Here is a 21,045-nt window from a genome sequence, read left to right as displayed (position 1 = left end):
TATATTACCTCCTGCTTGTCTGAATGGAGGGCAGAGAGGGCTTGCAGAAACTAGCCTACTGTACAAAGATGACATTTGCATTTGTTGCCCCACCCACTTTACCTGTGGCCCCACCCTCCACTGGTACGTGGCCCTCGCAAGCTTGCCCTGAAGGGAAGACGGCCCCTTGGGCTGAAAAATCTTCCCCACCCCCAGTTTCAGAGATTCGTTTTTCACTTAATATTTCTGCATGCCTAATTCCTAAGGAAAAACCCTTATCTCCTGGTCTGCCCCGCAGAGGACCTTAAGGTCCATGCATAACCATAGTTTAGAGGTCCTGGGCCCTAAGGAAGTCAGACTATCCTCCACCAGGGCGAGGGCCTTCTCAGTGATGGCTCCAACCTGGTGGAATGCTCTGTCCCATGAGCCCTGCAGGATTTAACCTCCTTCCGTCGGGCCTGTAAGACAGAGCTATTCCGCCTAGCCTTTAATTTGAATTCAGCCTGATCTTTTATTTCCCTTCTCTTCCCTCCCCCTCCCCTTTTATGAAGATCACCCGCTCTGAGACACCACAGCTAATTCTCCCCTGGCCCAAGTAGGACCAATTCAGCCAGCTAGCCCTGGGGATTATCTAACTGATTTTTGATTTTTGAATTTTATTGTTATTCATGTTTTTATACTGTATTTTATGCTGCTTTTATAATTAAGTGTTTTAAAGTGTTTTAAATTTGTTGTTAGCCACCCTGAGCCCATTTTTTGAATCGGGAAGGGTGGGGTATAAATAAAATTATTATTATTATTATTATTATTATTATTATTATTATTATTATTATTTAAAGAAGGCAGCTGGACTGAGCAGCCTCTGCCCTTTATTTTTAACCAAAACCTGAGCTTATGGTATACCATTGTGGGGCACAATCCACCAAGAGGTTTCCCTGCACAAACCCTTTTGAAGTGACTGGGAGCTGTGCAAGAACTCGGCCGGCCGCTCGCTCATGAGGCAGAGGTGGTAGGCTTGGCGGTTTGTGCTGTAGCCCATGACTCTGGCTCTCTCTTTCAGCTCTTTTCCAAGCTACAAGCCGTGAAGGCTGAAATCCACGACCTTCAGGAGGAGCACATCAAAGAACGCCAGGAGCTGGAGCAAACCCAGAATGAGCTCACACGGGAGCTGAAGCTCAAGTAGGTTTGCAGCCAGCTGTGCCTTGCTCTCGAGGGCTTGGGAATGGCCTGCAGAGCAAGCTGTCTGCTGGCCAGGAATGAAAAGCGAATATTTCACTTTTACTGAGGCTGCTTGGAGCGTGCTTGCAACATTACTGTCAGGTGGCTGTTGCGGTTGCTCGAGAGTAACCAGGCAGGACTCCAACCTGTGTTTTACAGGCTTTCTTTTGGTGCAAAATATTTATAGTGAAGAGCCCCAAAGCTCATGTCTGGCTCAATCGCTAGCAGAATCCAGGAATGGTCTTTTTTTTGGACCTCCCCCAACGTAAGAGCTTTGTTACCCCCAACCTTCTCCTCCCCTCTTTGCGCCTTAGGCTACTGCGCAGGGTGGGCGATGGCAAGGGCGTGTTTCCCCCCTGTCTGGCTTGTCCAGGAGCGGTTTTAAGGCTCCCAGCAGCATTCTCTGGTCCTTGCCTCTCTTCCCCACTGGAGGTGGGGCTTTCCTCCTCCCCGGAAGAGGAACTGCTTCGCAAGATTTTCGGAGGCTCCCTGTAACACAACTGCCCTTCTGTTTCTCGCCTCTGAGCCAATGGCAGTTCCCTGATATCTACCTTTGTTGATCTCCGCAGGCACCTGATTATCGAGAACTTTATTCCCTTGGAAGAGAAGAACAAGATCATGAACAGGTCGTTCTTCGATGAGGAGGAGGACCAGTGGAAACTGCACCCCATCACCCGCTTGGAGTGAGTTGGCGGCCCCCTTGTGCTGGGCTGTAGGGTTTGGGGAAAGGGGGGCACACCCTCCATTATCTCTTTAGATTTTCAGTTCATCCGGCCCGTTCCCTGCAGCTCTGGACTTGAAATCCAAGCTTAGCTCCATTTTTCTCAGTTTGTGGCTCACCCAAGGGCAGCAGACTTTCTGCTCCCCTCCTTCTTTTCCTGCCCCAACAATCACAACACCACCATTCTGCAGCTCAGGTTGATTGAGGCAGGACTCTGGCTGGCAGCAGCTCTGGTTCTGATCCTGCAAGGTGGTCGCTGCAGCCTTGGATGTTATATGGGAGACGCTGTGATGTAAATACCGCTACTTGAACGCTGCAGATGCATCATGGAGTTCTGTCCCCAGCTGCCTAAAAGCGGGAATTTAGCTCAGAGCTTGCTAATGTATTTTTCTATTTAGACAAATATTTGTGTACTGCTGCATCAAAGCAGTTTACAGAAATCAAAAAATAAAATAAAAAACATAAAAAGTGAAAAAGAAGACATCAATTAACCATTGTGGAAGCTCGTATTTTTGCCTACATAAGGCAACAGAACAGAAATGTTTGCAGCAGGCATTTAAAAGTTAGCACAGAAGGTGTCTGCTGAATCTCTAGTGGCAGTGAGTTCCAAAGGACTTGTAGGATGACCAATGACACTCTTGAATCTCAGTGACTGAGCAGGGAAAGAAGGGCTCAGGTGATCCCTGAGGCCCCTGGACCTAAGTTGAAAGTGAAGACAAGGACCTTGATCCTCAGCAATTAGTTCTGAGAGGCATTTTGCCTCTGAAAGTCTCTTTTACCCTTCATGGATTTCTGTATCGCCAGAATCCTCTGCAAGTGCAACTTGCAAAGGGTCAGGAGAAGGAAACCACTGGATTGTCCAGTGCTGCCTCTTAAGGCGGCAAAACACCATGTGCCGGACCTAGTACAGTAACGGCATTGCATTGCACATTCATGTTCATCCTCCCAGCTGGGATGTTAATCCACATGCTGCAAGATAAAATCAAGGCAGGGCCCAAGGTATGACAGTTGAGGACAGATGGAAAGGAGCAGGCTGAGAAGTCGCATCTGGCAGCATATCTCACCCTGGAGATTTCCAAATTTCTACACAAAGCTTTCCCCGCATGGTGTTTGTAATGAACAAAGAATATATTAATCGAGAGATCTCTTGCTGGGCCCGTTCCTTTCAAGTATAAAGTGTCTCCAGGATCAGCGTCGGGAAACTGCTGACACAGCTTTGCTATATAAAGCCTCCGTTAGCAAATTTAGATCTGTTGACCGACAAGGAAAGCAAAATCTTCTGTCTTTTGCACAGGGTACAACTCATAGGAAAAGCAAGCAGGGTAGATGGCTAGGGGACAGCTCTGCTGTTACCAGATTGGTTGTCAAACAGTATCTGTTCCGGAAGTCCGACATCCAAAAACATTCGACAACCAAGGCGCAGCTTCCCATTGGCTGCAGGAGCTTCCTGTGCTCAATCGGAAGCCGCGTCGGACGTTCGGATTCCAAAGAACATTCACAAACTGGAACACTCACTTCCGGGTTTGTGGTGTTTGGGAGCCAAAACGTTTGACTCACAAGGCGTTCGGGATCCAAGGTACGACTGTAATAATTTTTATTTATATCCCACCCATCTGGCTGGGTTTCCCCAGCCACTCTGGGTGACTTACAGAATTTATAAAAACAAAACATCAAACGTTAAAAACCAGGTGCTCTACAGCTGAGCAGATCAGGCCCTTCCCATAATAATCCTTGTGGGAAAAGTTGTTCTGATATTTAAAATGTGCATTTGAATGAAAGAGAGGCAAGCCCTCCTGACGGAAACACTTGCATTGTCATTTTTTCAAACGACTATAGCTCAGGCATGGTCTCAGAGAGAACTCTGGCTATGGTAGGCTTCATACAAGTGGCAGCATTCACACACCTGTCTGTTCTTAATCCTGCAGCTCCCAGTAAAATTGTGGGATAGGCACTCCTCTTCTCCCCAGAACATCCCCGTTTCCCTTGTTCTCATGGTAGCTCTTAGCGACCAAGACTGGCCTGAAAGTTTTCTGATGGTGCTGGCCTTGGGCTTGTCAAGCAGCTGCCGTCATGTAGCCTGGCAGCCAGGAGTGGCACAGTAATAATAATAATAATAATAATAATAATAATAATAATAATAATAAATTTTATTTATATCCCGCCCCCCCAGCCGAAGCTGGGCTCAGGGCGGCTAACAACAATGAAAATAGTTCAACATTCTAAAAACATTCATTATAAAATTAATTAAAATCAAATTAATGGCAACCATCAAGCAAAATTCTGTGCAGATTGCCAGAGGAGGGGGTCAGGCTGCGCCCTGACCAAAGGCCTGGTGGAACAGCTCTGTCTTGCAGGCCCTGCGGAAAGATGTCAGGTCCCGCAGGGCCCTAGTCTCTTGTGACAGAGCGTTCCACCAGATTGGAGCCGCGGCCGAGAAAGCCCTGGCTCTAGTTGAGGCCAGCCTAACTTCTCTGTGGCCTGGGATCTTTAGGATGTTTTTATTTGCAGACCGTAAATTTCTCTGTGGGACATACCAGTAGCAGCTAGGACTCTCCTTCCTTGGAGGTTGGGTGGCCATCTGCCACGGATGCTTCAGCTGAGATTCCTGCATGGCAGGGGGTTGGACTGAATGACCCTCGGGGTCCCTTCCAAGATTTTCCTGACGCAGCAATTGCAGGCTGGTTGGAGAGACTCAGTGGGTCCGAAGTTGGGCCGCTTGTGGAGGGGAGGGGGCTGGCTCCTGCAGTGGGCTTGATGTCCTTTTCCCTCGCCAGGAATCAACAGATGATGAAGAGGCCGGTGTCAGCTGTGGGATACAAGAGACCCCTGAGCCAGCATGCTAAGATGTCCATGATGGTTCGCCCAGAAGCCCGGTACAGGGTAAGGTCACGCTCAGATGAATGGTGTGGAGGGTTCCTCATGGGAGAAGCTCACCATCTCACCAAAGACAAAAGACCTGAGATCAGACCCTGCTAATTACAAGCCAATTAGTCTCCTAAGCATTATCAGTAAACTATATGCTGCCCACGTATGTGATAAACTGGAGGATTGGATGGAGTGAGAACATGTCCTTACAGAAGCACAAGCTGCTTTCAGGGCAAACTGGTCAACTTTAGACCAAGGCCTAGTACTCCAACATCTTGTGGAAAAATACACCTCAAGAAAAGGAGGATCCCTCTACGCAGCTTTCATAGATTTTAAATCTGCCTTCGGTTTAGTATCCCGAGATAGGCTTTGGGAAAAACTAAGCGCCTCAAGCATAGACAGACGTACTGTGTCTTATCTGCAGTTTATACGAAAACACTCGGGTCCGGGTTAGGTGTGACTGACAAGGCCATTTATCCAAGGAAATCCAAACGTCCCGTGGTGTTAAACAAGGCTGCTTCCTTGCGCCTACTTTATTCAACTTCTACATTACCGGTAACTCCTTAGCAGGAAACATGGAGAAAGAAAATGCCCACCCCCCTAAATTGGCTGGTACATTTGATAATTTTTTTAACTGCTGCTATATCTGAATTGTTTCTGTTGTGCCTAATTGCAATTCCGTGTATTCCTGTTGTGTTTTGTGATTTTCCTGATATTGTGGGTGACCCAGAGCTGGTCTGTGACCGTAATAATAAAATTCAGATTCAAATTCAAAGACCTGAGGTGCTAAAACGTTTAGGCAGGAGGTTTACACCATGCAAAAAGAAGCACTTCGAAGTATAAGTCACCTTTCGCTCTCTACACTGCACAGTGTTGCAATGGCCGGGGGCTGGGAGGGTGGCTGCTTGTTGCACTCAGGTGCACAGCTTTTGTCTTCGGGAAGAACGCCATGTCTGCACCCATAACCAGAGGTGCATCTCTGCATTGTGCCCAGGGTTGCAGGGCTTCGCTGAGGCACCGATTGTTACTTTTCATCAAGAAAATTCCCTGTTAGTCATGCTGTTTGTTTGGTTCCTGATGCAGCATGACAATTCACAACAGGCCTCTATGTCAGGGGTGGGGAAGCCATTATTTCCCTTCCACACGAAACATTTTTGTCTGTAAATTTTTAACATATGCAATATTTGGTTGTCCTCCAGTAGGAGAGCCAGGCTCTCTTTAAAAGTTATTATTTATCTTATTTACATGTATGTATGTATCAGAAAGTATAAGAACAGGTGCCAAATAAAATAAAACTAAATTAGAAGGGGATATCTCAGACTAAACATACAGGAACACATTTCTGCTCCAAAAACAAATATTAAAAAATAATACCAGAAGATTCCAAGTAACACAAATAGGTTTAAATTATCGTGTACCTTATTACTCCAGTACATTGTGAAAACACACCATTTCTCAATACTGTTGTCGACTCTTTCTGGTTCTCACCATGTATGCAAGCTTAACCATGCATACTTTGTCCCAGATGTTAGTTAGCCATTCTCTCGTGGATGGCATTCTCATTTCCCCCACAGTTTTGACAAATATTAATTCTGGCAGCAGTTAAGTGATGTTACATTAATTCCCTGTCCTCTATTAGCAGAGTTTACATAACATATCTAAAGAGTAAAATTGGAGGAGCCCATGGGTAAAGTATAGCCCAAGCTATCGACCAGTGGGTCGACTCAGCCCCCTGCTAACTGTCTCCGTATTGTGATTCTGTGGAAGAAATCCCCACCTCAAGTTAACATAGAGACACTCAGACCCAGCTTCTTGCAATACCCGCCGTCCAATGCCCTGCATAGCAAAACATGTTTCCTAAAGCAAAGCCCTCTGCTTGGCTGAGGACTTAAAACAAAAGGGACCTGGCCTCTTGTTCTCTGCAAAATGCCCAGCATACTGATGGCCTCCTATAAATACGTAATACAGCCTTACTGAGCAGGAAGAGTATGGGTCGGGGCCAGGGGGACCAGGAAGCCAGAAAAAGGAGGCAAGCTGTCAAATTATTGCTGAAATGAAGGCACCTATTGGAAAATGCAGGATGCCAAACACGTTTCAGTGTGTCGTCTTTATCGGGAGCAAAGAGATTTCTATTCCACTTATAGTGAGGGGTCATTTTGAAGTCAAAATGCTGTGGACAGCTTGAGTTCTCTAATAAATATCTCTGCAATCTTTTAGAAGTATAATCCACTTGAGTTCCTGTGACTGCTCTTTTGTTAACTACAACTGGGGGAACCTTCGCCCGATTTCCGCTGCGAAACAGAGCACATGTGAGCAATAAAGTTGTCTGCTGGCTTGTGGGCCTAGGTGCCTGTCTGAACTCTCCTGGTTCTGATCCCTCAGGCAGAAAACATTGTATTGCTGGAACTGGATATGCCTAGCCGGACCACCCGGGACTATGAGGGCCCAGCCATTGCCCCCAAAGTACAAGCGGCTCTCGAGGCTGCTTTGCAAGAAGAAGATGAGATACAAGTGGACGCTTCCACATTTGAGAGTACATCCAACAAGAAGTCAAAATCCAGGTGAGCTCTGGTCGTTGGAAGGAGAGCAGACACACACACACACACACACACACACACACACACACACAAATTCTGGAAGCCCATATCCTGGGTAGTCAAATTCAGGCTGAATTTGTTAGCACCAAACCACTTAAATTGAGGGGATGGTTTCTGCACAGTAAGCAGTATTTGGTAGAGGTGAAGGGTTTTCTAAAATGTTTGAGAAAATGGGAGAGGCTTGGCATGCCGCCCCGCCTTTTCTAAAAGCAGCCATTGAAGGAAAACTATTTGCAACAACTGCTTGACTGTCAGCTGGATACCTGGTTGTTTTCTTAAAATGGTGGTTCCCAAATCGGGCAGTGGGGTTACTTGGGAGACGCTAAGAGGCAAGGGGCGGAAGGGGTTGGTGGTGGTGTAAATGACACTCAGACTCTGAAAAGTTGGTATGACGATATCATGCTCATCACATTTGTTGAATTAATGGAACTAAATGGTTTTCATTTGATTTTGAATAAATGTGCAGCAAATGGTTACTATTTTGAACTTCATTGTGCTGCTATCATCCTTAGTGGGTTGTGAAAACTTCTGTTCTGAATGCTGCTTTTTTGTAGGGTGGGGGGCACAGGGGGCGAGTTTATGGAACCAAGGGGGAGGTGGTCCAGTTTTGGGGAGGAGCCACTGTCTTAAACAGAACAGCCTGACCATCCCCAAGCAACGTAGTCGGTAAGGTTTGGTAGTAATAAGCCAATTCTAAAGCAGATTGTCCCACGAGAAGCCAATAATTCATCATTCAGCTCTACGAAATGGCTTTCCTTTGTTTATGCCTGTTTTGAGAAGCTCTTTGTTCGTCACACATTCTTCTGTTTTCCAGGCCTAAAACGGGAAGGAAATCGGGTGGCTCTTCGTCCAGTCCATCTGGGTCTCAGCTCTACCCTCAGTCTCGTGGGCTGGTCCCTAAGTAAAGCCAGTTCCCTGCTAAGGTGTGGCTGTGCAGCAGCTTTGCCTTCCAAGAGCTGAGGCAAGCAAAGGACCTTCGGAGGGGACTCTGTGGCCAGGCTCCAAAGTGATTCCCTTCGAGACGAAACGATGGCCCCCTCTGCAGCTGAACTATTGTTGTTTTTTGTCCAGCCAGGCGTGTTCCAGGTGGACTTCCGTCATGTCCCTCTGGCATTTGGTCTCCAAGGGGAAAGAGACTTTAGTTAGGAAATCAGAAATGCATGAAAATACATTAGTGTTAGATGCAACAAGAAGCCTGGGGGGGGGGGGTTGTCACCTTGCCATCTCCTGCTCCTCTTCCTCTCACAGTCTTCTTGCTGCACTTGGTTTGCCTGCCCTTGGGATGGAGCCCAAAGCCATCTCAGCAGAACCAGCACTCTGGGACTTGATGATGCTTAATAATCAAGTGAGGCTGAGAAGCGACCACTTGTGGCAGAAAATCCATTTCCTTTCTTTCCATCGAAAGACTGGCACCATTGGAAGGGTTTTGGGGTTTTTTCGGGGGGCGGGAAGGGGTACAGGTGGACGTGCCTCCAACCCACAGAGGAGCCGAGAGCAAAATGCACCCACAGCTACTTAGACGTGTTTCCTTCTAGAAATGCAAGCCGAAAGAGAGCTTTGAAAACCTGCTCTTTCTCTCTCCTCTGGAACAGAAGCAATAGAAACTTAACAAATCCTTTGCCTGTTTACAAGGATTGGCAAGAGTTGTCCTAGGCGGAGCTCCTAGAGACTTAAGCCATGGCCGGCAAGGTCCACTCTGTGCAGCAGTCAGCGCTGTGCGCCAGGTGCCAGCTCCGCATTTAGCAATCTTCCTCTGCTTGCCATCCGATTTCTCCCAGTGCGCTCCACCAGGCACCTCTGCTTTGAGGGAATGCTGCGGCAGTTCCTTCATTGTCTTCCACTGTCCGCGTGGCCTTCGTGACTTCTTGAGGCTGGTTTTGCTTTCCGCCGCAGAGGGGTGGAAGCCGAAGCGGTTCCTTGGCCGAGCGCTCTCCTGGATGCTGCAGAACGTTCCTTTTGTGAGCAGAGGCTTGTTTCAGACCAGAGTCGCCGCTTCTCACCTTGTCCAAAGTGGTAGGATCTTTCAAAGTGTTGTGAGCCCCGAATCTTCTGTCGGATGGGAATGGGGTTTAGGGTTTGAGTTCGAGGGGAAGGCCCCACTGCCCATTCCAGTGGCGAGGCTTGTGCTAGAACAGTCCTGCTTCTTCAGAGTCTCTTCTTTCTCCTCGCCCCAGTTCCAAAGCTGCCCTGTGCAGTGTTTGGGGCGCAAGTTGCTGCTGAATTGGGCCAGGTCAAAAGGCTGAAGAAGGTGCCCCCTCCGGGTATCGTTTTACGGTTCAGTTTGTATGTTTAAGATTGATGTATATTGAGAATTCAGTTGTTAATATTTTATTTTGGGGTTGCTGTTGACTGTTGTACTGTGAATATTCCCCACTCCCCACCGGCTTCCTCTCTGAATGTTTTAACGGCCCTCCTCTCCCTAGACCCTGCTGTGGGTGCGAGTGTGCATGTCGGTATGTATGAGAACTTCCTTGGTTATAGGAATACTCTCAAATGCGTATGGCCTTTGCCTTGTTGCCCTTATGTCAAACATTCTCTGAGCACTCCATTCCAGCTGCACTGACTCCATGGTTTCTCACCCACGCAAGCAAGGACAACCCAGACAGGCCATCCTACCAGCCCAGAGCTGTTCCAACAAGCCCCATTGCTTTGGATTCTGGGCAGTACGTTTCTGGAATGAGGCCGGTTTTTCTGTTTTCAAAGTATGACTTCCGTGGAGCGGAGCTGTATGGCCCCTGGCTGTTGCATTGGCCAGAGGGAACCTGCATCGCCTCTTTCACGGTGAGCTTGGCCGCTCTTGACAAAAAGCCTCTTTTCTTTGGCTCTCACGGTATCAAAGTGCTCCCACCCCCCATCCGGTTCAGCTCCGTTGTTTTGATCTCCTCTGCTTTGTTATTTAAGAAAAGGATTGTACGGCTTAGATACTGAGGTGTGCTGGTTGTGAATCCAAAGAATCGTTTAGGCAAAGGGACAGCGTCTGTGTGCATCTGTGGGCTCTGCCATTGCATTGGGCTTCTGTTGGGAAGCGTCCGGGGGGAGAACCAGAGGGGGAATATCCTAGGGGATGCTTTTCGTGTAAGAATCGGGTAAGCAGGCCAGTGCCTCAAAGGTTTATCCAGGCTAGCTTGGAGAACCCCCTGGGTTAAGGATACAAGAGAGAGGAATGAGAAGCAGGAGCAGATAGACCCCTCAGTGCTTTGTTTATAATGTGATTCTTAACTCCTCTCCCCTCTTTCCTGACAAGGGGCTCTTCTCTAAAACTGACAAACTGGCAGAATTAACCTGATACAGCTGATCTGCCTGAGGTCCAGCGTGAAAGAGAAACCCATTAAGGCCTAGGAAATGACGAGTGCAACCATGGGAGCTAGCTTGCAATGTCTTTGTCTTTCCTTTGATCTGCATAATTTGATTAGCTTTTTCTCTACCAAACATAATTCAGCAAAAGTAGCTCTTGAGGTCCAGGGCCCAAACCTTGAGGTCCACGACCATTGAAGCAGTTTCTTCTAAAGCTTTATGTGAAACTCTTGGACACTGCTCAGAATTGTGCCAACCTTTCAGCTGGTAGGTGCACCCTATGTGTTGCGGCCATCACCAACGTGGTGCCCTTGAGGTTTGGACCACAACTCCCACCAGACCCCAGCCAGCACAGCTGGGAGCTGTAGCTCAGAACTTCTGAGGGGCACCAGGTTGGCAAAGACTTTTCTAGGGAGAGTCTGTTCTGTTATCTGTAGACCTGGTCACAAGATGTTCAGAAAATCACTTTAAATAAATCCCTCTGCAAATTCGTTTCTGTTTGTGGCATTAGGCAATGTAACTGAGGTTGAAAAATAAACCACAAATCTCACAAGTGCTGTTCTCGCACAGCCGACACACTAGAAAAGCTAATGCAAGAGTCATCCATGATCCTATGACTGTGTAACACTGGTCAGCTGGGTGGGTGCTTAGCACCTTTGTACTGTATGTTGGTGGCTCAGCCCTGAAAGGATGGAGTGTTTGTTGATTTAAATCTGTCCTTATTTGACCCCGCAGATCCAATCCACTGGGTAGGACTCCAATGTGACTGAAATGAATGAGAGCAGCACAGCGGTGCAAAGCCATTTATTTCAGTGGGTCTCACACAGGGACCGTACCCAGTGGAATGAACGTGAACTGGCGCAACTGTCTTCTGAGAAACTTCCCAGACCTTTGGAAATAGCTCGTACATAGTTCCTTTTCTGTCCATAGATCTTACAGCTTGTATCTGTTATCATCTCTCTTGTCTAGGAATGTAAAAGTGCTCCTAAAGATGTGTAATAAATAAATAAAAATTCAATTGGATTTATTGTATGTAAAATAATAATAATAAAGCCTCTTCCTTCCCCTCCTCATTGTTTTTAGTTACATTTTTTCATATGCTGTTTCACATTCACAGGTTTTCTTTTGGAAAAGGTGTTCATACATTGATGGGAAACTTGAGTCTTAGAATTTTATTAGATTTCTAAACTCATCCCATATTTTAAGCCCTTGATCCCAGTAGAGTTCCTGCTGTTCCCTTTTGCCACCAGACTTTTTAACCAGTATGATTATATAATCATGGATCTGAATCTTTCCCCACCCACCTATACTTCATTTCCCACCTGTTATTGAGGCCATTATTTCAGAAGGAGCAGGAGCTGGTAGTTTTTAACCTCCCCCTGTCCTTCCTCCAAGCTTGCTGTTTGAGGTAGGTAGGCACAAGGAAAGAGGCAGCGCTCTGCCATTTAATCCCAGTTCCTGAACGTGTGTGTGTGTGTTAGGTGGTCAAAGTGTAAGAAACATTACCTGGTTCCCACAACCTCTTTCGCTGGGCGTATTTAAGTAGAGGCTACCTGCCAGGGGTGCTAGACCTCTCTGAAACATTCTGCAATGCCGGTATTAATACTATGCAGCTCGAAACAATAGGATGAATAAAAACTGACTTCTCTCGGAATAAAAATTATCCAGACCGAAAAGTATGGTTCCAGAAAACGGAACTTTACTAACAGAACTTTCTTCAAAACAGACTGACAACAATAATGAAACATCCAAACAGTTGCATAAAAGCATGTGCTTCTCAAGCATGTTTTCTTTCCCAGTTTCTAACACTGCTTGGGAGCTGTGGTAGACGTAACGTCCTCTGTGTTGCATGAGGGTGACAGGAGTTCTGCTCATCATGGCATTGCTGCTTCCTGGCTCTGGGATAGGTCAGAGGAAGAGAAGAGGAAAGAGTGAGTAACCTTGCAAGATTACCTTTTCTCCAAACTGAGAAGACCCGGAGATTACAACCTTTCTCCATAGGGGAGGCGTTCCATCCCATGGATCATTTCAGTTGCTCTTTCCTGAACTTTTTCCCAACCCCGCAACATCCTTTCTGAGGTGAGACGACCAGAACTGTGCATGGTATTATTCCAAACGCAATTGCACCATAGATAGGAAAAATTCTCCAAAAACCTCACCTTCAACTCTTTTTTAAAGGAGAGGATGGGAGGTGCTTCAGAGAGCAATTTACTAACCCACTTCCTGCAGTGCCTAAAATTTCTCTCCCCACACCCCAAACCAAACCATTGTCATTTTTGCGTGGTAATAGCACAAATTTTATGGCCTACTCACATCTGGGTCTGCGGTGGTCGAACTTGCCTCTGCAATGTGTGTGTGGGGGGTGTGTGACACGGTTGCCCTTGACTACTAGCCCCTGCTCAGCCCCCCGCCATGCTGGAATCTCAACTAAAGCTTTTATGGCAGCCACCCACCCAATAGGACAAGAATTAGTCTGTCTTGTCACTCATGAGCCTGCTGCGCTTAAGTTTTTCTATACAATAAGAACTGAACAGGAACTTCATGAACTTAAGAATAAGTTGCCCACACATCAGCAAAAGACCAGGGCACTTTGCATAGATACCTGATCATCAGCAAAAGTAAGAAAGGCAAAGCCTCCAAAGGGTTATTCAATGAAGACATCAATGATTTCTCCAAACCGGCAAATAAGCTCACAGATATCATCTGCATCCATGTCTTCGGTGCATTACAGCACACCTTCCTCAGATTTGAAAATTCCTCTGAAGTTGGCTGGTGCCAATGCAGAACAAAAGATTAATATTATTTATTGATTTTTTTGTATTAAAAAAACAATTTTAAAGTAATTTAAAAGAAGCAGTACCCTCTTGCTGGGCAGCAGCAGTCCTTATGAAGCCTGTCAGGCCCCGCCCTGGGCCAGGTGGGGAGGCAGGAGCAGGACCCTCAGCAGGGTGGTCCTTGCTGGGAAGCAGCAGCAGCAGCAGCCCTTAGATTTTAATTAATACAAATGTTTTTGTCTAGCTGTTTTAATAACCAACATACTGCATGCAGAGTTGTGTACACACATATCTGCTCTCTTGCGCAGAAGCCCTTCTGCTATGAACATTTCACACATTTCCGTGTGCCTGTGCAGAAAGCCACCGGGAACAGAACTTATGTCAAGCTTAGAAGACACTCCGTTACTTATAAGCATTTTTGAGAAATGAGGAGAAAAAGAACAACCATCTCTGGATTCATCTGTGCTTCTGAACAAACACTGAGAGAGATTAACATGACACTTCGGCTTAAATCACAAGGAAACTTCCTTGAGGTTCTATTTTCAGAAGTTGGGATCAAATGTGGCACTCCAAGCCTCTCTACCATGACTTTGATCTGTGCTTCGTAGTCTGCAAATCTCACCAGACCGATCCGCTTCGACTGACTGGATCTGCAATCAGTCATCACCTAGGGTCAGGAGAAGAGATGAGATGGCTGTAACAACAATGGCATTGCACTACCAATTACGTACCAATTCTACCCAGCTATTTCATGGGTTGAATTTCAAAATGAAGTAGTGCGAAAAATGATGTCTGATGATTTTCAGCGGAAGGTTTCATCCTGCTTTCATCATCTTCCCTTGCTAACAGCTGCAGCCTAGAGACCAGGCTCCTCTGTCCCTCAACAGCCGTTCTGTCTGGCTGCAGCAGAGGGAGAGAATGGAGAGAGGGCCACTCCATGAATTCTGCCGAGAAACCAGCTCAGCCATGTAACTTTCGGGGTTCTCTCTCTCTCGATTCAGATTTAGACAAACAACCCCAGCTACCAGCATGAAAAGGTCAGTTACCACAATGACTTAAACTGACCAAACTCAACACCGAAACGGACTAAGACCACAAATTGAGCTGAATTCTGAAACAGATGCAGTTGCTCAGTCCCAGTCCCTTGCTTCAGTGGCCCTCAAGGAAAGACTTGTTTCCATCATGAGTTGAGTGAACCACAGCCACATAGTCCCAGCACCAAGGAAGACAAAAGTCCGAGGGCAGAAAGTGGCACCTCAACAATCCTGTTCCCAAAAAGAAATTTCTGTTCCCGATACCAGGCTCCGATACCATTTTTTATGGTTATTTATTTATTTATTTTTGGGTAACTTCAACAGTTCTTGCAGTGGGTAAAGTGATATCTCTTAAGAAACCACAACAAACAGTAGTTACATTTTGATGCTTTGCCCAGTCATGGCTCATGGAAGGGTAGTTACGCCAGATACCTGGACTCTGAGAACTGCTCCAAATCTGCTGAAGAACTCCTCCAGTTTGCGCTCGGACGTTTCCCATGCGAGCCCATAAACTACCAGGTCAGCGGTACCAAGGCATTCTTGTTTCACATCCATTTCCTCCATTTTCCAATTCTTGCCTAAAGATAGATGTGTCCGTCAAACACAGTCAGCACTTTTAAAAATAGCTAAACAAATATTCCCATTAGTTGCACTGAAAAATTTGAGTGAAGCAGATCATTCTAGAGCTACGTGAAACTCAATCCTAGGTTACTCATCGGGTTTAAGTTTTTCACTCTGAAGTACCACTGTGTTCAAATAGGGCCAATTCCTTAATAACTGTTTAGGATTGCAGCCTTGAGGTATATTTGTTTTTGTTTGTTTACCAATTGCTCCCACTTGCATTTTGGGGGAAGTTTTATTTGAATCCTTTTCATCTTTAAAACTACTGTTAGGCGTGTCCCATATATTTAAAAGATGAAAAGAAACCATGTACCGTATTTTTCGCTCTATAACACGTACCAGACCATAACACGCACGTAGTTTTTAGAGGAAAACAAGAAAAAAAAATATTCTAAACGAAATAGTGGATATATGATTTTTGTGGTTCATGCTGTGGCCACAGACATGTGATCTGACAGTGAGTTTGGAGTAGCCCAATGCAAAAATCCTGAGGATCCATGTGGATCCATGCTTTGTAACTGTGGAGGAGGGAAGGAAGGGGAACCATGGATCCTCTGCTCACGACTGCAGCAGATCCCCCCCGCCACCCGCGGGCATTCGCTCCATAACATGCATAGATATTTCCCCTTACTTTCTAGGAGGAAAAAAGTGAGTGTTATGGTGCAAAAAATACGGTAATTTAGTTGCTCGATGACGGGGGTCTAAAAATAAAAGATGCCCAATTGCCTAACAATTTGAGCAGCTTATAGGGCTTTGGAAATCTAGGACAAACTAAAAGAAAATAGATTATCCGTATATAGGTTTTCATAGTCAAAGAACGCATAATTCTTTTTTTAAAAAAAGGCAAATATAGCACATAAAAACAAGGACTGAGCCATTTCAGAGATCACAGGAAACTGAAGCTTCCTAGGCAGTACACGGCACAGGGAATACTTGCATCACCTTTGGGATGATCACAGAATCAGAGTTGGAAGGGACCTCTGAGGGTCATCTAGTCCAACCCCTGCAGTGAAGGAACCTCCACTCAAGCAGCTGTGATAGATGGCCATGCAGCCCTCTCCCATAGGAGAGTATAAGGCAGCCAGTTAAATCTTCTTCCTTCCATTTACCCCTATAAAAGTAAAGGGTAAAGAGACCCCTGACCATTAGGTCCAGTCGTGGCCGACTCTGGGGTTGCGGCGCTCATCTCGCTTTATTGGCCGAGGGAGCCGGCGTACAGCTTCCGGGTCATGTGGCCAGCATGACTAAGCCGCTTCTGGCAAACCAGAGCAGCGCACGGAAAAGTTGTTTACCTTCCCGCCAGAGCGGTACCTATTTATCTACTTGCACTTTGAGCTGCTTTCAAACTACTAGGTTGGCAGGAGCTGGGACTGAGCAACGGGAGCTCACCCCGTCGCGGGGATTCAAACCGCTGACCTTCTGATCGGCAAGTCCTAGGCTCTGTGGTTTATTAGGACACAAAAGCAATAACCTCATGTCTGAGAAAGGGAAGGCAAGGTAGAAGTAAGAGGCAGGGCTGGCTTTAAAGGCATAGCAATCTGCTCTTTCTTTGCGCTTGAGCAAGAACTTCATGTCTGAGAGGCAGCTAGGCAGCATCTTACCCGCCTTAACATGCGCAACACATGCACAGAAGTGGGGCAGGGCAAGATTCTCCCCCCTCCCACTACTCTGAAGTAAATAACCCCATTGATGTTTTTTGCAGGGTCTTAGGAGCTTGCTGCTTTGCAGGCTGTTGGGCAATTGGCTGTGAGGGAGGGGGAGAGAGCTGAGGCAGAAATGGTTTTGCAGCGATTTTAACTGTTTTGCACGGTGACATCTCTGCAAAACCATATCTGCAAAACCGATCTTTGCCTGGGCTCTCCAGTGGAAAACCGTTACAATCCCTGCAAACATTTCACACACACCCCCATGTTAATTTTCCAAATTTATAACAAACATAAAAAACATTACAATATAAAAAAGACAAGCGAACAAACATATATCCTAACTGTTAAAATTCCAATTTAATTATCATTACTGGATGACTTCCCCGAGTCCCCCTAGCTGAGTTTCCATATAACTCGTTGTAGCAGTTTTCCAATATCCCTGCAAACATTTCAAACGATTTCTCGGTACACCCCCAGCCACACCCGTGCCCAACATACACGCACGCTTCCAAATGATAAGCAGCTTTGCAGGCTTCACGGACTTCATATAATAAACTGTACAATAATTCTAAGCACCTGGGGGTGCAGAAAGGCTGCCCCTGGACCGGGAGGCTCCATAGGACCTTAGGAAGAGCTTAGCAGCTGGATGAGGCCAAGCGAGGCCCCTTCCTCCTATCCTCGCAGCAAGCAGCCCCCCAGAGATGCCCTCACCCGCAAGCAGGATTCGAACGCAGGACCAGCCGCCCTCTCCCTTCCGCGGTTCCCAGCAAGGGGGAGTCCGACGCGTTTGCTGCCTGCGGTGCTACTTATCTCCCTCTCCCCCCATTTCTTTGTTTATTGCATTTATATCCCACCTTCTCCCCCCCCCCCACACGTGTCATCCCAACAACCACCCTGCGAGGTAGGTTAGGTCGAGAGGCAGCGAAGGGCCCACGGCCGAGTGGGGATTCGAACCCAAGTCCTTAGCCCGACACTCTAACCATTATACCACACTGCCGCCGCCGCCCCTCCGTGACATGTGGGCCGGCCTTCAGAACGGAGTCCGGGTTAGGGCTCTCCCGTCTCTTCCCTCCCGCCTCTCCATGGGCCAACGCGGGAGCTGGGAGCGTTAACGGGTTTGCACGTTCACACGAAGCCTGAACGCGCGAGTACCCGGATGTCTCGGCCTCTTCCCGGCCTCCCCCTCCCCGCTTGGCGGCGCCGCCGCCCATCATGCACCGCGGCAGCCGCGCCGCCAGCGGAAGCCCCCTCCTCTTCTGGGCGGGAGAGGGCTCCTTCTCCCCGCCGCGGCGCCTTCTGGGATTTGTAGCCCCGAGGCCCTCGCCGCGCGTGCCCGCCTCCATTCCCCGCTCCGCTCGCCAAGACTACATCTCCCGTCGGCCCGCGCGGCTTGTTTTCCTTCAAACCCCCCCCCCCCCCGAGCGAAGCCGTCTCCCTCCCTCGCCTCCTGACAGGGCTCCTGACAGGATTGTCCCTCGCCGGCCACTGTCCGGGCCTCCGTCACCGCCTCGCCTCGTCCTCCTCGTTTCCCCCCTCCCTTTTCCCGCCCACCCTTTCGAAGACCTTTGACCCCCAGCCCCCTCCTCCTCCTCCTCCTCCTCCGTTGTTATGTCGGGCCTCGGCGACGGCGGCGGCAACACCACCCTCAGCACCCCTTAAGAGCGCGCGCGCGCCGGGCCCCCCTCCCTCTCGCCTGCCCGCCCTTTTTCTCCCCCTCAGCCGCCTCGCGCGCGCGCGTGCGCGCAGCCCAGCGCCCCGCCCCTCCCCCCTGCCGCCGCCAAAACCGCGCCCGAGTAACGGTCGGCCGCGCGCGCTCCCGTCTGCCTCCTCCCGCTCGCTCCCGCTCTCTGCCCCCCCCACCCCCACCCGCGGCCGCTGTTGTCCTCCGCCGCCGCCGCCGCCGCCGCCCCCCCCTCCACCTCCTCTCTCGCGCGCGCCTGCCTGCCTGCCTGCCTGCCGGGAGCGCCCCTCGCTTGTTTTCCCCTCGGAGGAAGATGAAGGAGATGAGGCAGAGGAGGAAGAAGGAGCGCACGTGGGCCGAGGCCGCCCGCCTGGTGAGAAAGTGGGGAGGGGGAAGAAGAAGCCCCTCGCGTGGGGTTTTTTCCCTCCTTTTTGGTGTGTGCATTGGGGGGGTTGTTATGGGGCTCTTGCTTCCCTTTGTCACTTTGTGGGGGGCGGGGAGGGAGGGGCTGCTTCCCCATGGAAACGTTGCAGGGGTCCCCCCTCACCTTTTCCAGGTGGGAGAGCTACGTGGGCACAACTCCCCCTCCACTCTCCCGGGTGACCCCCGTAGGGTGTCATATAATAATAATAATAATAATAATAATAATAATAATAATAATTTATTATTTGTACCCTGCCCATCTGGCTGGGTTTCCCCAGCCACTCTGGGCGGCTTCCAACAGAGATGAAAAATACACTAAAATGTCACATATTAAAAACTTCCCTGAACAGGGCTGCCTTCAGATGTTTTCTGAATGTTAGGTAGTTGTCCATCGCCTTGACATCCGATGGGAGGGCATTCCACAGGGCGGGTGCCACCACCAAGAAGGCCCTCTGCCTGGTTCCCTGCAACTTGACCTCTCGCAGTGAGGGAAAGGCCATGCAGAAGGTTCAAAACTTGAAATTCCCCCCAGTTCGGTCTTTGGGGCTCTTAGGCCCTGCACAGGATACACAAAGTGGAGGTGGGAAACGTGCGAAGCCCTCCAGGTGATGCTGGACTACAACTCCCATCATCCCCTGACCGGATTGGCAGTGGGATTTCAACAGCAGTTGGAGGGCCTTGAGTTTCCCCATTCCCCTGATGCAGAATCTCTGTCCCCGGCTGCTGGATCAGGCCAAAGATTTGTCTAGTCCACCATCCTGTTCTCGCAGTGACCAACCAGACCTCTTGGCAGTAAGTCCGCACAGAGAACCAGAATGCATCTGTGCTCTCCTGGATGTAATTCTTAACAGCTGGTATTGAGAGGCATGCTGCATCTGACAGTGGAAGGAGAACATAACGGTCCTGTAGATATCCTTGTGTTCCTTGAATTTTTCTAATCCACCATTAAAGGCACCCAGGCTGGTGGCCACCATGCTTTGGTAAGAAGTGTCATAGTTCTGTGAAAAAGAACTTTCTTTTCTCTTGACCTTTCAACTTCATTGGATTGCCACAGGTTCTAGTGTTATGAGAGAGGGGTAAAAGCTTTTTATAAAGTTCTGAAATGCCCCAACTTGACTTTCCTCCAAACTAAAAAGTCCCAAATGATGTAACCTTTTCTCATAGGAGAGCTGCTGCAGACCCCAGTCATTTTTACTGCTTCCTTCTGAAGTGAAATTACGATACACAATATTCCAAATGTGGTCACATGTCCAAGGTGCTAACATCACATTTATGTTTGTGTGTAGGTTCTGTGAAGGCTGTGCTAGTAATAGACAAGTTCATCTACAAACAAATGACAGTTGTTTCAGTCTCCTTAAAATAAGGAGAAACACAATACAGTGGCACCTTGGTTTTCAAACGTCTCTGTTGACGAACATTTCGGTTTTTGAATGCTGTAAACATGGAAGTAAATGGTTTGGTTTTAGAACACGCCTCAGAAGTCGAACTTGCCACGTGTCTTCCGTTTTGGGTTTTTTGTTTTCGAACATTTCAGAACTCAAACGGTCTTCCAGAACAGATTACATTCGAAAACCAAGGTACCACTGTAATAACATTTAGAGGGGTAGCCATGTTACAACACAAACATAGCCATGTCTACTCAGAATTAAGCCCCATTGAATTCAGTAGGACTTACTCTAATGTAAGTGGGGTTAGTATTGAAATCATTATGATACAGCCGCCTTGTGGGTAACTGATGAAATGGGTCACAAGACTGAGTGTTTTTACAATAATATTCTTCACATTTGTATAATGCTTTCAAATGTTCAAAATGATTCATATGCCTATAATGTAAGTTAGTGTGTTCCCCAGATGGACAGGATTAAGGCTGAGATAGATGTGTGTCTGAGGCCAACTTTTAAGTTCATTGCACACTTGAGATTCAAACCCAAGGACTTGCATATTTGTAGCTCAACCTCATACCTACTGCAGCACACCAGCTTTGCAATAAGGATCTTATAATGGGAAGAGAGGAGCCAGTCAGGAAATAATGAAGCATTGGACTGGAATTCCATTTTGTGTATTTAGAAATTTTTCAATGCAACAGGGATTTATACTTCATTCATTCTCCATAGAGCACTCCCTCAGGATGCAAGAAATTTGAGAGCTTGTCCTATAATTTATACTTATGTCATGGGGCTTGGAATGAGTTA

At 47.8% G+C, this 21,045-nt stretch overlaps 2 protein-coding genes and 1 long non-coding RNA gene across 6 annotated transcripts in view; 2 read left to right on the top strand and 1 right to left on the bottom strand.

Annotated features, from left to right (window-relative positions):
- KIF3B (kinesin family member 3B) overlaps positions 1 to 11,747 on the top strand; it is a 29,033-nt gene extending 17,286 nt beyond the window's left edge. Inside the window, exons 5-9 of the mRNA XM_079979175.1 lie at positions 1,040 to 1,158; positions 1,767 to 1,880; positions 4,693 to 4,798; positions 7,166 to 7,344; positions 8,195 to 11,747. Coding sequence (XP_079835301.1) covers positions 1,040 to 1,158; positions 1,767 to 1,880; positions 4,693 to 4,798; positions 7,166 to 7,344; positions 8,195 to 8,285 — 609 coding nt within the window. The 3' untranslated portion in view covers positions 8,286 to 11,747. The remainder of the gene's footprint in view (positions 1 to 1,039; positions 1,159 to 1,766; positions 1,881 to 4,692; positions 4,799 to 7,165; positions 7,345 to 8,194) is intronic.
- A 604-nt stretch (positions 11,748 to 12,351) lies between these two features.
- LOC307218033 lies at positions 12,352 to 18,269 on the bottom strand. 3 transcript variants are annotated; one of them, XR_013839669.1, is made up of 5 exons: positions 17,902 to 18,269; positions 14,915 to 15,060; positions 13,535 to 14,115; positions 13,277 to 13,443; positions 12,352 to 12,572 (listed from the first exon to the last, which is right to left on the bottom strand). It is a non-coding gene; the product is annotated as an uncharacterized lncRNA (long non-coding RNA). The 3 variants fall into 3 exon arrangements; XR_013839670.1 differs by having other exon boundaries at positions 17,461 to 18,268; XR_013839671.1 differs by lacking the exon at positions 17,902 to 18,269 and adding an exon at positions 17,326 to 17,440.
- A 414-nt stretch (positions 18,270 to 18,683) lies between these two features.
- ASXL1 (ASXL transcriptional regulator 1) overlaps positions 18,684 to 21,045 on the top strand; it is a 31,923-nt gene continuing 29,561 nt past the window's right edge. For both annotated transcript variants that reach the window (XM_079978871.1, XM_079978870.1), the window contains exon 1: positions 18,684 to 18,803. In XM_079978871.1, the coding sequence (XP_079834997.1) occupies positions 18,744 to 18,803 (60 nt within the window). In that variant the 5' untranslated portion in view covers positions 18,684 to 18,743. The remainder of the gene's footprint in view (positions 18,804 to 21,045) is intronic.

This window comes from Podarcis cretensis, assembly GCF_951804945.1.
Source record: "Podarcis cretensis genome assembly, chromosome: 6".
In the NCBI taxonomy this organism is placed as follows: domain Eukaryota; kingdom Metazoa; phylum Chordata; class Lepidosauria; order Squamata; family Lacertidae; genus Podarcis; species Podarcis cretensis.
The sequence above is the reverse complement of the archived record's forward strand: the minus strand, read 5'-3'. Positions and strand labels throughout refer to the sequence as shown.